This window comes from Calidris pugnax, unplaced genomic scaffold (genome assembly GCF_001431845.1).
Source record: "Calidris pugnax isolate Ruff unplaced genomic scaffold, ASM143184v1 scaffold182, whole genome shotgun sequence".
In the NCBI taxonomy this organism is placed as follows: domain Eukaryota; kingdom Metazoa; phylum Chordata; class Aves; order Charadriiformes; family Scolopacidae; genus Calidris; species Calidris pugnax.
The window spans coordinates 575,545-589,406 of record NW_015090968.1 but is presented as its reverse complement, the minus strand read 5'-3'; the positions used below and the strand labels follow the sequence as shown (position 1 = coordinate 589,406).

The window sequence follows — 13,862 nt, the reverse complement described above, 5'->3', positions numbered from 1 at the left end:
ACTTTTTTTTTTCTTTTTTTTTTTTTTTTTTTTGTCTCCTCCCTGCAGGACATGATGGGTGGAAAAGAATCCTGCGTTTCAGGACAGGTGCCAATGACTGACCTGAGCTGCCTTGCCTACGTACTGGAAGAATGGACTGTTGTGGAGTACCTGAAGAAATACCTTTTCCATATGATCATCGCCTTGCTGACAATGAGTGCAATGCTAGTTGTTTTTATAGTTCCTTTAACAATCCTCTTTTTCATTTACCTTAGTAATATTTTGCTTTTGATATATCAGAGGAACAGTGAGGTAAAAGCAGACCCCTTGAGTGAAGTTTGGGATAGTGCAAGGAAAACTATAGCAAGCTTTTGGGATATATATGCAAGAATATGGCATGGTAAGTATGACATGATTTGTCTGAAGCTTTGAATTACAATAAATAGTAAATATGCATAAGTTTTAATTTATTTTTTTATTTCTTCCAAATGGATGCAAAGAAATTACATTTATTATACTTTGTATGGCATCTGTGTGGTTGCACTATAGAACAGGCAGAATGAAAGGGAGACATTATTTTATATAGAGTAAATTTCTTTAAGTGCATAGGCGGGTGCACTTCTCTGTACATGGTATGAGTGAAGCGCAGCGTTAATTTTAGTTCTGGTAATATAACTGCAAAGGAGATGTGTGATTTATTTTTTTATTTTAGTAGCTCTTTAAAACCCACTTAGTAAACGATTAAAACACAACAACTAGTTGGAAATGTAATTAGTGTATTTTTAGTTGGTGAAAACTACTTTGGGGTATGACAATTGAAAATAATTTTAAGAGCTGTATGGACAAAGAAGTAGTTAAATATCGCATTTAAGTTTGTACTGTGGCAGAATTTAAAAGTGATCTGATTTTTCAGTTTCATTACACTCAACCTTCAGATACTTCCAACACACCCTGCTCCCTAGGACAATCCTCAGCAGCACGCTAGGCTCTTGTTCTTCCCACAGATGTAGTTTAAGGCTATCAGCCAGACTTAACTTTGCTGCCCTGAGGATGAAGAATAACAGGTTGTTATCTGTGTTGCCATCCTTCCTCGCAGCTTTTTCCCTTAATCTTTGAATATCCTGCAGTATAAAACTTTTCTCCACCTCTTCCTGGGATTCTGCCCGCTCCATCCCCATCCTTCTCCCCCAAGAGCTCATGTCAGGAGCTGTAGTGGGGATGGAGATGAAGGCAGGAGAGGTGGAATAGAGCTGTGAGCTGGTAGCAGCTGTGGCTTTCCCAAGCCTTTGCATACATTAGCCTCCTACTCCAGCTCCACCTCCAACCTACATCAAACATAGAAAGAGCCAGGAGAGGGATTTACAGAAGTCCATGTCTGTCAGGAAGTTCCCTTCTGCTGTGATGGGAACACACAACTCTTGTGGAGAGAACCTCTCTTCGGGATTTTTACAGATTCTGGTTTGCACTTAAACATCTCAACCAGAGAGGCTTTTTATTATGCAAATTCCAAACCTTTTCATTCTGCCTGACACACAATGGAGATTCACACTTCCATATTTCATGAAAGCATCATGGCTGGTTGTTTGCCTCTCCTTCTGTGGATGAAGCAGTTTCACACTACTATAGTAATTAATTTTTTTTATTATTATTGCACTATGGACTAGGAAAGCTTCCTAATGGGAAATAATTAATTTAGTCCCTTCACTGGGGGAAATGACAGGTTCTAGTGATTAAATTGACCAACAAATTCACCCACCTGTGGTGTCTGAGGGTCTTTCTCTTTGCTATTGACCAAAAGTTCCACCCAGAACTTAATTAAAAGCTACTGCAGAGGCTTTCACAACTCTCTGAAAATCATTTAACAAAGGACAGTAAACAGTTTTCTTTAAATTGCCAGATGATTTGCAGCCATCACTGTCAGTGCATTGCTTTCCGTTCTGAACAGGTTATGAGCTTCATGGTGTGGAAAACTTACCAGAAGGACCGGGCATTCTTGTGTATTACCATGGAGCTATTCCTATAGACTACCTTTACTTTTTGTCTAGGCTGTTTCTCTGGAAGAAAAGACTTTGTCTGTCAGTCGCTGATCATTTTGTCTTTCGTTTACCAGGTAAGAACATGTTCTCTTGTACTTAAGCGTCCTGGATTCAGTGGTTTTGGTGAAATTTACATTTATTACACTTTCAAGAGAGCTTCTAAACTAAAAGACTGCTTTTAGACTTTTAAACTAAAAGCTGATAGATGCAGAAGGGTAAGCAGGGTAGAATATCCTGTCTTTTAAGTGAAAGGTCATAAAAACACAGGTAGACCCTCCAAAGCCAACAAACCGAATCATAGAGTCACAGAATTGTCTAGGTTGGAAGGGACCTTTCAGACCATTAAGTCCAGCCATCAACCTGACAAAAACCATCACTAAAACATGTCCCTCAGCACCACGTCTACCCATCTTTAAATACCACCAGGGGTGAGGATTCAACTGCTTCCCTGGGAAGCCCATTCCAACGCTTAATAACCCTTTCAGTGTAAAAATTTTTCCCAATATCCAATTGAAACCTCCTCTGGTGCAACTTGAGGCTGTTTCCTCTTGTCCTATCGCCTGTGACTTGGGAGAAGAGACCAACAGCCACCTCTCTACGACCTCGTTTCAGGTGGTTGTAGAGAGCGAGAAGGTCTCCCCTCAGCCTCCTTTTCTCCAGGCTAAATAATCCCAGTTCCCTCAACCGCTTCTCATAAGACTTTTGCTCCAGAGCCCTCACCAGCTCCATTGCCCTTAAACAGACACTATGTAATCCCATTGGGATGAAATGTCATGCCTCAGTAGAAAGTGTAGGATGGGGACTGTATTATTGACCTAATGCTGGCAGGTCAGCAACGGGCCGTGGGTGCAGAAATGCCCACTAAATGATAGGGTATCAATTACCTACTGGGCCTCTACACTGAGTAGCTGTTGCAGTAGGGTATGACATCAAATCTATCCTTTGCTCAAAGCCTGGAGTAGGGCACAAAACTTGTTTGAAGATTTTACTGTTGAAGAGAGCTCTGTAATACTGATCCCAACCCATTCAACACATTGTATGCTGAGAGGGAAATAAATAATTCCATTGTGGAAGAAAAATACAGAAAAGCAAACCTGGAGAGGGAAATAAATAATTCCATTGTGGAAGGAGAATACAGAAAAGCAAACCTCATTCATTTTTAGAAGAACAAGGTATAAAAGGGAGCATTCAAAAGGAATAGCGTGGAGATTATTTAAAGGCACCTTTACACCACGTATATTAAAAATAATTGTAATACTAAACAGTAAAGGAAGCTATTTAAAAGTAGAAGGACATTCTTCAGAAAAGGACATTTTTAGAAGAACAAGGTATAAAAGGGAGTATTCAAAAGGAATAGTGTGGAGATTATTTAAAGGCACCTTTACACTGCTTATATTAACAATTATTATAATACTAAAGAGTAAAGGAAGCTATTTAAAAGCAGAAGGACATTCTTCAGAAAAGGGAGTTGTGTTCAAACTGTGAAAACAAAGAGCATAAACTCAAGCTAAATTTGATGCAAGAACATATTGAGGCATCCCAAGAAAGATGGAAAGGAAGAATTTGCTAAAGGCATAGTTAGTAAATACTGTGTAGTATTAAACACATCAGAAGCATGAAGTCATCAAGGAAGAAAGATGGAAAGGAAGAATTTGCTGAAGACTTAGTAAATACTGTGTAGTATTAAACACGTCAGAAGCATGAAGTCATCAAGAGATGATTGGCTTTTAAGAGGACCCCTAAAGGAAGATAAAGCTGATCATAATGTTGCAAAGGAGACTTCTTTTTTTGAGGAAGATAAAGCTTATCATAATGTTGCAAAGGAGACTTATCTTTTTAAGGGATAAATGAGAGGGTTCTGTCTCAAATTGCAGTGTCTGTAGTGCAGATTTTTATTACAAATGTATAGTAAACTCTAGTCAAGACAAAGTAACACTCTCAGCTGTGCAATTTTTCTGGGCTGTTGATGTGTACACAATATATTGCGTGAATTGTGTTCATGCTAGAGGAACAGAAGGTGGCAAATACTGTGTCAGCCTATAAAAAGGCTGGTAAAAAAGGCATCTGGTAGAAAAGACCACAAATAGTGGAGATTAGGTCTCCCCATTTGCTGCATTAGTAGAAAATGTGGCTACAAGTAATAAAACTAGTGAAACTTCTCCCTAACCACCTCTTGCTCTACCAAACTTACCTGCTTTTTGCAGAGAAATGTTGCACTTCACAGATTGGTTCTTTAAAGAATGTTCGTGAGCATATGCTGAACCTCAGTCTGTTGGATTAATTACCGTTATGGGAGAAGTCTTCTTGTGAATGAATAACTGTTTAAAAGGTAGGAAATAAAGGGCAGAAATAAATAGCTCATTTTCGCAAAGAAGCGGAGTTCACCAATTATACTGACAAAGATCAGTGCTGGAACCTGTATTGTTCAAAATAATCATAATCTAGATCATTAATGAGGTGACAAAGCTTTATACTGGCCATTTTTTTTCAAGGCAGTAAAAGCCCACCCAGAGAGTACTGAATCACGAGCTGATTAATTGGCAGATGAAACTCAGTTATAATTACAGCACAGAAGGAAAAGAACCAAGTCCAAACATGTAAATTTTAAACACTTTAAATTTTCTAGATGACATTAGGAATATGTCAGCTTAAGTCTCAGCAATTGCCAACAGGCAAACAGAATTTTAGGTCCCAGCAATTGCCAAAAGGCAAACAGAATCTTAGGCTTATCACGAAAAAGAAGAAATAGAGAATACCGTTGTGTACTCAACTGCATATGGTGCCCACATCTTGAGTACCGTGTGGAATTCTGGTCTCCCCATCTCAGAAAAGCTGCAAAATAATAAAGATACAAAGAAGGATAAGGATGATCAGAGGCCAGGCATGGCTTCCTTTGAAGAGCCAGTACATAGGACAGAAGTCTTGCATTAGCGAGGGATATAAAATTCTGTGTGACCTAGGAAAGGGGAATAAGAAGTGATAATACATTCATATGATACATCATAGTTCCAAGCAGGCAAATGTTTTAAAGGCAAGCAAAGGAAGTATCTATTCACTTAGTAAGGATATGGCTGTAGGATAAAACAGGAATTCATATGAGTTCGCAAAGGGATTAAACAAAGTCAACATCTGTCTTTGGCAGAAATTTCTGTCAAACATGGTGCCTTTGAATAAGTTTAAATAATTCAATTTCAAGATGCTACGCTGTGTTTTCCGTTGTCTTCCCAAGTTTCTGTTGCAAACCTTTGTCAAAGTTGCAGCGCTAGACCCCAGTTCTGGCATTAATAAATGTTTACATTTATTAATATAAGCAAATTCTTTTCCAACCATGCTGTTGGAACAGTGAATTTGAAGACTGGGGAAACTCCTTTTTGCTGAACGTCTCTCTGGAAGTTCCAAACTGATAGATTTAAAATGGGAAGATAGTATAAGAAAGCATGGAGTGCTTCTGTGGTTCTCAATCCATCTTTTGGAGAAATCACAGTTACAGGAACAAAGGAAGGAGATTCACTGAACTGTTCATGCAGCGCCGAAACTGGCCATCTAACTTCTGCTATTCATGCATCTTAAGAATCATATATACTTCAGTAGAGTTTGATCCACAGAGATTGCAATTTAATCACAAAATACTCAATTTAACAACTTAAACCCTCAATGTTTAAAATATTAGTCATCACATTTCAAAAGAACACTTGAAATAGTTGCTTGTCAGGTATTAATTTTTGTCGTAATCTTTATTGTACTGAAATTTCATATTTCTCTATTAAAATACTTAAAAAGGAAGAGGGAGGAATAGATGTTTATTTTCAGATTTCTAGCCATGATGCACAAGTTTTGATTGAATGGATGGTGTTTTGATAATTATGGAAAATGGCACGTGGAGGCGCTAATTTATTGAAATGCTCCTGAAAACCTGGTTCATCTTCACAACATTTGGGCAAAAACACTGTCACGTATTTGTCATTTTGCCAATATTTACTTCCCTTGTACACATTTGCCTTAGCCTAAGTCTAAAGCTATTAGATTTTTATTTGGCTCTAATCTTATTCCTACATGCAAGCAGTGTTTGTGATCTATTGTTATAATAATCTGTACTTGTTAATTCTGTATTGCAGGACTTAAATTGCTATTGGAAGTGACGGGTGTTATGCCCGGTTCAAGGGAGGAGTGTCTCCTTGCACTGAAGAATGGACACTTGGTGTCCATCTCACCGGGTGGAGTGAGAGAAGCGCTGTTCAGTGATGAGAGTTACCAACTCATGTGGGGAAATCGCAAGGGCTTTGCTCAGGTCGCTCTAGATGCAAAAGTGGTGAGTATTATGTTACCAGTCCTGGTTTATGCTTCATGAAATGCAGCTTAGGAGTGTGTCCCATCACATGAAGGACCCCACGGCAGGAGTTTGGAGGTGCTTGGAGCTGAGAGGGGCATCTGCGCAAGGAGGTCTGCATCTCCAGGATGGGCTGGGATGCCCTTTGTGTGGGTCTGTGTCCTTTGGTAACCTCGGGCAGGGCAAAGAGAAGAGGAAATTATATCCTTTAACACTAGACATGTACTTTAGATGCTAAATTTCCTGAGAGGAGCACAATCCAAGTAGCCAGGACCAAGAATCTCATCTGTCCATCAAGGCATGTTGGGACACATGAATGGGAACCCAGGGAGGTTGTGGAGTTCCCTTCTCTGGAGATTTTCAAGACCCGCCTGGATGCAGTCCTGAGTGATGTGCTCTGGGCAACCCTGCTCTGGCAGGGGAGTTGGACTAGATGATCTCTAGAAGGTCCCTTCCAGCTCCAACAATTCCATGATTCTGTGATTCCATGTGTTGGAAGAGGTTCAGGAGTAAAGATTTCCTTTCCTTTTCCCACCATTTTCCTCAAGCACATTAATCTGTAGGGGACAAGGTTTTTATGGAACTGCATAGCTTTTTCTTGATGGTTGCAAGGCATCCATCTCTGCAGTTCCATGTCTACAGTTCCATCATGCAGGCATCCAGTTCCTCGTCTTGACTTTATTTCAGGAATCTCCACTGGGGTCCTTCTCCATAGGGGTCCTGTGATTTTCAAGCTGCTCAGGTGTGACCCAGCTCAGTTCCAGCACAGCCAATCTAAATCTCTGGGTTACTGCAGGTCTGTCTGATCGTGCTGCTCTACGGACGTGAGCTCTTATGTGTGTACCTGGTTTTATCAGCTTAGAGACCAAATGCTGTCACCCACAACTTCACTGTTGTTGAAGTACAGTTGAAGTACAACTTCATTGGCTCATCATTGCATACGAGGAACCTTCACAGTTGCCAGATGTCTTTACAACCTGAGATATGTTTCTTTTGCACTATTCCTAAAACTTAAAGTGGTTTGTCTGTATGATAGGCGGGTTTCAAACATTTTAAATGTATTCCATCAATAGCTGAAGCTGTGTGGTATTTTTAGTATCCAGTAGTAGTATGCTTTTAAAAGACATTACTCATAATTTTAAGGGAATTACTCATAATTTCTCATTCTGAAGGGTTTACTATTACAACTTCATGTAGTTTGGTATTTTTGTTATCTGTCAGGATTTTTTCCCTTTAAATGCTTTCCATCACTTTGAGTTGTTAGGCTCTAGTTAGGTCTTTTTCTTGATTCTTTTTTCCTCATCCTGTGGTTTCTGTTCTGTGGTAGTGATTCTTAACAGCCTAACGGGGTTCTTTCATTACCTTCTGGACAAGTAGTTCCAACAACATGCTCAAATACAGTTTAAAAAAAAAAAAAAGGACAATAGTGGGGGAAAAAGTCAATGAATGTATGGATACATATGGATACATACATATAGTGGATAAAATCACTGTTAGTTTGTCTACAAGCCATGAAATCTTACCTCAGGCTGTAAGACATGACTGTTTCAAGTTCAGGTATCTCAAATATCTTTCTTTGTAGTCCCAATAATGAAGTGAACTTGTTCGGTAACTGCCTAAGGACCTGCCCTCTAGAAGGTGTGTATGAGGTCCATGAGGATGTACAATCGCCTCATTTGTCCAAGGGATCTGCAGAAGTTTTTCCCAGTGGGGTACTATCCAAACATTACTGCTTCAGTGAGACCTTGCTTTGGGAAGCAGATGAGATGAGCCAAACGAGAACATCTGCTTGCTTTCTGCAAGACTTCACGAGCTGAATACTTTCCTATTTGCCACACATGATAGAAGCTTTAGACAGAGAAACTGCAAAACTTCCATTTTATGCTTCAGTCAGCGATATTGCAATAAATACGTAGCATACAAATGTGAGTTTTCTGTAGGATCTCAGTTAACTTCTATAGTGCACGTTCAAAATGAAAAGTAGAAACCTCTAAGACAATGTCAATTGTTTTCCTTATAGATGTGGACTTTAAAATGGCAATGTTGGTGGGAGCTGAGAAAGAGAATTTGATTCCTATTCTGGAGTTTATTTTTTGTAACAAGATTCCTTGTTTGGTACCTAACTGACTGATAATTATCCTGTGTACTCAAGTGATTTTCTTAGTTGCGTTAACAGGCACTAAAACATAAATTCAAACTTGGTGTAACATTTCCACCTGTGTTTTTTTTTTGTGATTCTGTAGCCCATCATTCCAATGTATACTCAAAATGTCCGGGAAGGATATAGGATGTTTAAAGAAAGAAGTAAGAGCTTTAAAATATATTTTAAGTATTTGGAATGTTTTCTCCACTTCTGTCTCAGATTTCTTTTACTTTTCTTTTAGATTTTTGCTTTTCAGACTTCTGCTTACTTTGGATTCTCTGGGTTGGAGGTATCTCAAATACAGAAATAGCTTGTGGATAACTGGTTTGTGCTGTGTGATTTGGTTCTTTCATGCAGTGGTATTTCAGTGCTCTAGTAAGTCTTTCAAGCTTTGTTTTGGTGGATGGTTTCCTAAATCCTGTAATTTTTTCTTGACTGTCAGACAAAGCACACATTTTTAAGAACCCTTCCACATTAATCAGTTTCAAGTCTGGATTGTGTTTTCTATGACTATAATCTCGCATTTTTTCCTCCCTTGAACTATTTTAGGATTTTTTAGGCAGTTGTATGAAAGTACTCGATTGCCGTTTACTCCTCCGTATGGAGGACTTCCAGTTAAATTTCGCACTTACATTGGGGAGCCAATCCCTTACGATCCAAACATAACTACGGAGGAATTAGTTGAAAAGGTAAGTTAACTCTCCTTGTAATATTGAACTACACTATTTATACATGCACTCTATTATATATGCACTTAAAACTAGTTTTTTATATGCTTTGAATAAAGACAAACGCACTTTTACTAGCTTGTTAAAGCAATGGGCAGTTGAGCTCCAGAATTATACCTACAGATATATGTATTGACATAGGAACGGGTGATTGGGATGCCCTCATCCTTTCAGAACGTGTGAGATCTGTCTTCTTGGGAAGATAAATTTGTTTCTCCCATGCCTTTGATAACTAACAGAAATGATGTGAACTATGTTTTAAGTTCAGTTTCCAATAAGTAGGAAAATAAATTTCATCTCTAACAAATACCTTTGAGAATCTTCTCGAAGTAACACAGGGCTCTAGAAACAAAAAGCTTCAGTCTCATTGTCAAAGGGAAAATGTTTAAAAAAATATTTGCATCCAAAATATAAAAATATTTTGAGTACGTACAACTTGGTGAAATCAGTGGTGCCCAGGAGCATAAAGACATTTATAAGAGCCAGGGTTTAGGCATTTTTCAAAATACTAATCTATACAGAAAATACATTTTTAAAATTTTCTGTAGAAGGTGAAAGGAGGGCTTAGTGCAAAAAAAATATTAAAAATCTGCTATGGCCTGGGAAAGGTGAAAGGAGGGCTTAGTGCAAAAAAAAAAATTAAAAATCTGCTATACATTGATCTATACATAGATCAAAACACTTGCTGGGAATCACTGCTGTAAAGAACATCTTGCTGCCCCTAAAAAGATGCAAGAAGGCGAGCTTTTCTTTCCTTTTTTAATTTTTTTCCCTTTTTTTTAAGGATCTACTGCAGATTGTTCTGGGCTTCACAGCAGTGAAACCAGAAAGGCAGGTTTGGTCTGTTACAAGGGAACTGCCCTAGCAAGCTGCAGAGTTTGCCCTCTGCAGGTTTAGGAGGCTGGAAGCAGTATTAATGCTAGGACTGTCCTTGTGGATATCCATAGTCTTGTATTTTTGGGGAACAGTATTCTGTGTACCTGCAAAACTGAAATTGAAATTTGCCATGATGTTAATTTGCTGTCCTAAATCAAGCCTCCGACCACCCACTGCAGTGGGGTTATGGTTAGGTCTTTAGAGAATCATAGAATGGTTTGGGTTGGAAGGGACCTTAAAGATCATCCAGTCCCAACCCCCTGCCCTGGGCAGGGACACCTCCCACCAGACCAGGTTGCTCAAAGCCCCATCCAGCCTGGCCTTGAACCCCTCCAGGGATGGGGCATCCAAACCTTCTCTGGGCAACCTGTTCCAGTGTCTCACCACCCTCACAGGAAAGAATTTCTTTCTGGTACCTAATCTAAATCTCCCCTCTTTCAATTTAAAACCATTGCCCCTTATCCTGTCACTACACTCCCTGATAAAGAGTCCTTCCCCATCTCTCCTGTAGCCCCTTTCAGGCTCTGGAAGGCTGCTATAAGGTCTCCCTGGAGCCTGTCTCTTCTCCAGGTTTGATAAATCTGCCCAGGTTTGATAAACCTCAGTAATTTGAGCCTATCCAAACTGCAATCAATGTTTTTATTCCTTTCCTTTCCAAGGCAAGTGGCATTTGGACAACTAGCTGATACAAAAGACAACCTTTTTTTTAAAGTACATCTTATGCGTGAATTTCCCAATACCTCTTGCACTGCTGAGAAGAAGTCAGTGATTATACTGTTCCTCCTTCCATAAGCAGGTCTTTAAAGGTGACTTTCTCTTCTCTTTTCAGACCAAGACTGCCGTCCAGGCTCTCATAAACAAGCACCAAACAATCCCAGGCAGCATATGGAAGGCTTTACTGGAACGATTTGATAAACGTTGTAAAAGGGATTAAAATGCTTACATTTATTTCATTGTTTTTACTGCATACAGTAAAAAAACAATGTCCTACGGCAATGATGACTAATAATTGGTGTTCAACCAGTTTAATTTTCAAGATTTACAGATTCAACAGAAGAAAACAATTCACCTCTTGAAGGTTCCCCTGTGTCTTTCAGGAGATTCTGAAGTCAGAAAGACTGAAGAAGAAAACTTACATATAATAGCAATGCAACAGCTAAATTCCCCAAAAGGAAATCATGCAGCCAGGATTTCACAGAATCACAGAATCTTCTAGGTTGGAAGGGACCTTAAAAATCATCTTGTCCAACCGTCAACCTAACTGACAAAAATAGACACCCGCACAACAAACAAGGAGCATCACCATCACTAAACCATACCTCCCAGCACTACATCAACCCGTCTTTTGAACACCTCCAGGGATGGTGCCTCAACCACCTCCCTGGGCAGCCCATTCCAATGGCTGATAACCCTTTCAGTGAAAATTTTTTTCCTAATATCCAGCCTGAACCTACCCTGAAATTTGCCTGGTTCCTAAAACAAGGATGTACATACACACATCTGAGAGCCCCAGAAGTTTTGTCTAGATCTGTGGTTTTATGTTATGAGCGATTCGCGGTCCAGTCTGGGAGCAGAACCTCAGAGTAGGTGTTGTCCCACCGGAGTCTCCACCCCTTGTTGGTCACCTTCCTTGTTGGACCCCACGTGAGACGGTGTCAGAAGAGAAACGGCCTCGCTTTAGCTAACGAACTACTGCTTAGGCCATTTTTCTAGAGAGACTATACAAAGATAAATAATCCCATAAAACCAGATATTAAGACTCCTACAAACGCATCAGCTTAGTGGTTCTCCGGAAAGTAGGAATCCTACAACCGAGACTTTGCCCGCTTAGTGGTTCTCCGGAAAGTAGGAATCCTGCATCCGAGACTTTGCCCTTTCTCTTTTTTTTTATTCCCTTTCTCTCAGAGAGAAGGAAAAAAGCTTGAATTAAGTGCAGCACCGTTCAAATAGAGAGTAGTTTCAAGTCTGAGCGGGTACCTCCGTGCCCTGTTGCATCACACAGCCCTGGTTTGGTGGAGGAGGCTGCCCCCAGCCTGAGAACGCCCGCATCACAGCGCGTTTGCGGTACGGATGTGCTCAGGGAATGAGCTCTGGGGTGAGCTTACTCAGATAATGCAGCCCTGAGGCTTATCATCACTGGTGTTTTGCCCCAAAAAACGCGGTGCTGCCAACACTGTTGTCCCTGTGTGGGTTGAACCTAAAAGCCTGTTCGGAAGGGTGGACACAGGCAGCGTTGCAGAATACCGAAACATGCTCCAAAGCAGATTGTGGTTTTTTACAAGCTGTGGGAGGTTGTTACTGGTGGGAGTGGGAGAACTTTGTGTAATCTGTGCAATGTGTCATTAAATGCAACCAAGTCTGGTAACTTATTCGGAAAGGTAATTTTTGTGCCTCACGTTTCCTTCTTGTACTTTTAATACCTATGTAAACTTTCCCCTTCACATCGCAAAACTTTACGTAGCATCTAAGGAAATATGTACAATGTGTGCTCATTTTCACTAGAAAACTAGATCTACTCTTTGGATTAAAATAAATCCATTCTCTTCCCGTGCTGTTTCTCCACAAGTATTTCTTGCACATGTGAAGAAGGGAGTAGGACAAGACAGGTGAGTTACTGCCCTGGAACAAAAAGCCATGAATCCAGTCCTTGAAAAAAAAATCTCAAATCCTTCCTAAGACATAGGAGTGTTTACTTGAACACCTTAAGTGCTGTATACAAGAGGAAAGGTTTTTCTCCCCCACAGGGGCTCCACATGCACAGGAGATGATAAACTAAAGCACATCAGGATGCTGACGGATACGCCTGGGCATGAACAGGAATTCCAACCATGCCGTCTTACGTACTGCACTCTGACAATATAAGCTAAAATTCAAACCCTGAGCTTCAGTCGAGTGAGAAAAGGAACTAGAAGAAAGGGCTATCAAGTACGACTATGGACCCAGATGAAGAAGCAAGAGGAACTGAGAGTAACCAGAACCTGAAGGCGTTCCTTGTATTGCAGAAACTATGCAGGAGTACAGCGCCCTTCTCTGACTATCCTATCCTATTTTTCAAGCACATCAGCATCATCAACTAAAACACTTCAGTCACCTGAATTTGCACAATCTCTCCAACTCCGTATCCTCTGATACCTGATGCTGGGGGCTGTGCTGCAACTCAGAACAGAGCACTGGCCTTGGACAGGGGCTTTGTAACCAGAGCAGTCATTACCCTTCAAAGCAGGGATTTCAGCCTAGATCTCCCGTAACTCAGCCATTAACAGTTTGCTAACAAAGGTCAACTTTTTACTGGGCTGTTTCATCTTGCAGCAGCATCCCTGTACAATCTGCGGTTTAGCAGAAGAGAGCTGCAGTAAAAATTAATTATTAGTTGTCTTCTGTCACAGTTGTCTTAAAGAGTATTTTCTGGGGCCTCAAGGTGATAGACAAAACCATTATTGAGAGAGAGGAGGTGTTCTGAATGACGTTAAGACTGATGTTTCTAATTAAAAAAAAAATTAAACCATTTTTTCCAGAAACATTATAGTACTGTTCTAACAAAGAGCAGTTCTATTATTTTAGAGGCTCCTCTCTTTGAGAGCAGCACTAGAACTAGAAACTGGTATTACAGAAACTAGTGTTTCTTTTCATACAAATAGACTTGTAATTGCAGATAAAATCACTCCCCTGCAACAGGCATTTTCTAGTCTCTCCGTCGTACAACAAAAAAGAAATGAAAACCAGCAAATGCAAATGACCTGTGCCCGTCTCAAAACACAGGCATCAAAATGTTT

General features: G+C 40.1%; 1 protein-coding gene across 1 annotated transcript; it reads left to right on the top strand.

Moving 5' to 3' along the window:
• The first annotated feature begins 51 nt into the window (after nt 1-51).
• Nucleotides 52-11,870, top strand: LOC106894137 (transmembrane protein 68-like). The gene is made up of 6 exons (XM_014952650.1): nt 52-379; nt 1,925-2,089; nt 6,131-6,324; nt 8,586-8,646; nt 9,035-9,174; nt 10,919-11,870. The coding sequence occupies exons 1-6, from the start codon at nt 52-54 to the stop codon at nt 11,021-11,023; spliced, it is 993 nt and encodes a 330-aa protein (XP_014808136.1). The 3' UTR covers nt 11,024-11,870.
• Nucleotides 11,871-13,862: the final 1,992 nt, after the last annotated feature.

Coding starts and splice junctions, on each gene's coding strand:
- LOC106894137 (XM_014952650.1), top strand. CDS start 52: ATGATGGGTGGAAAAGAATCCTGCGTTTCAGGACAGGTGCCAATGACT. Junction 2,090..6,130: donor TTTTGTCTTTCGTTTACCAG/GTAAGAACATGT, acceptor TCTGTATTGCAG/GACTTAAATTGCTATTGGAA. Junction 6,325..8,585: donor TCGCTCTAGATGCAAAAGTG/GTGAGTATTATG, acceptor GTGATTCTGTAG/CCCATCATTCCAATGTATAC.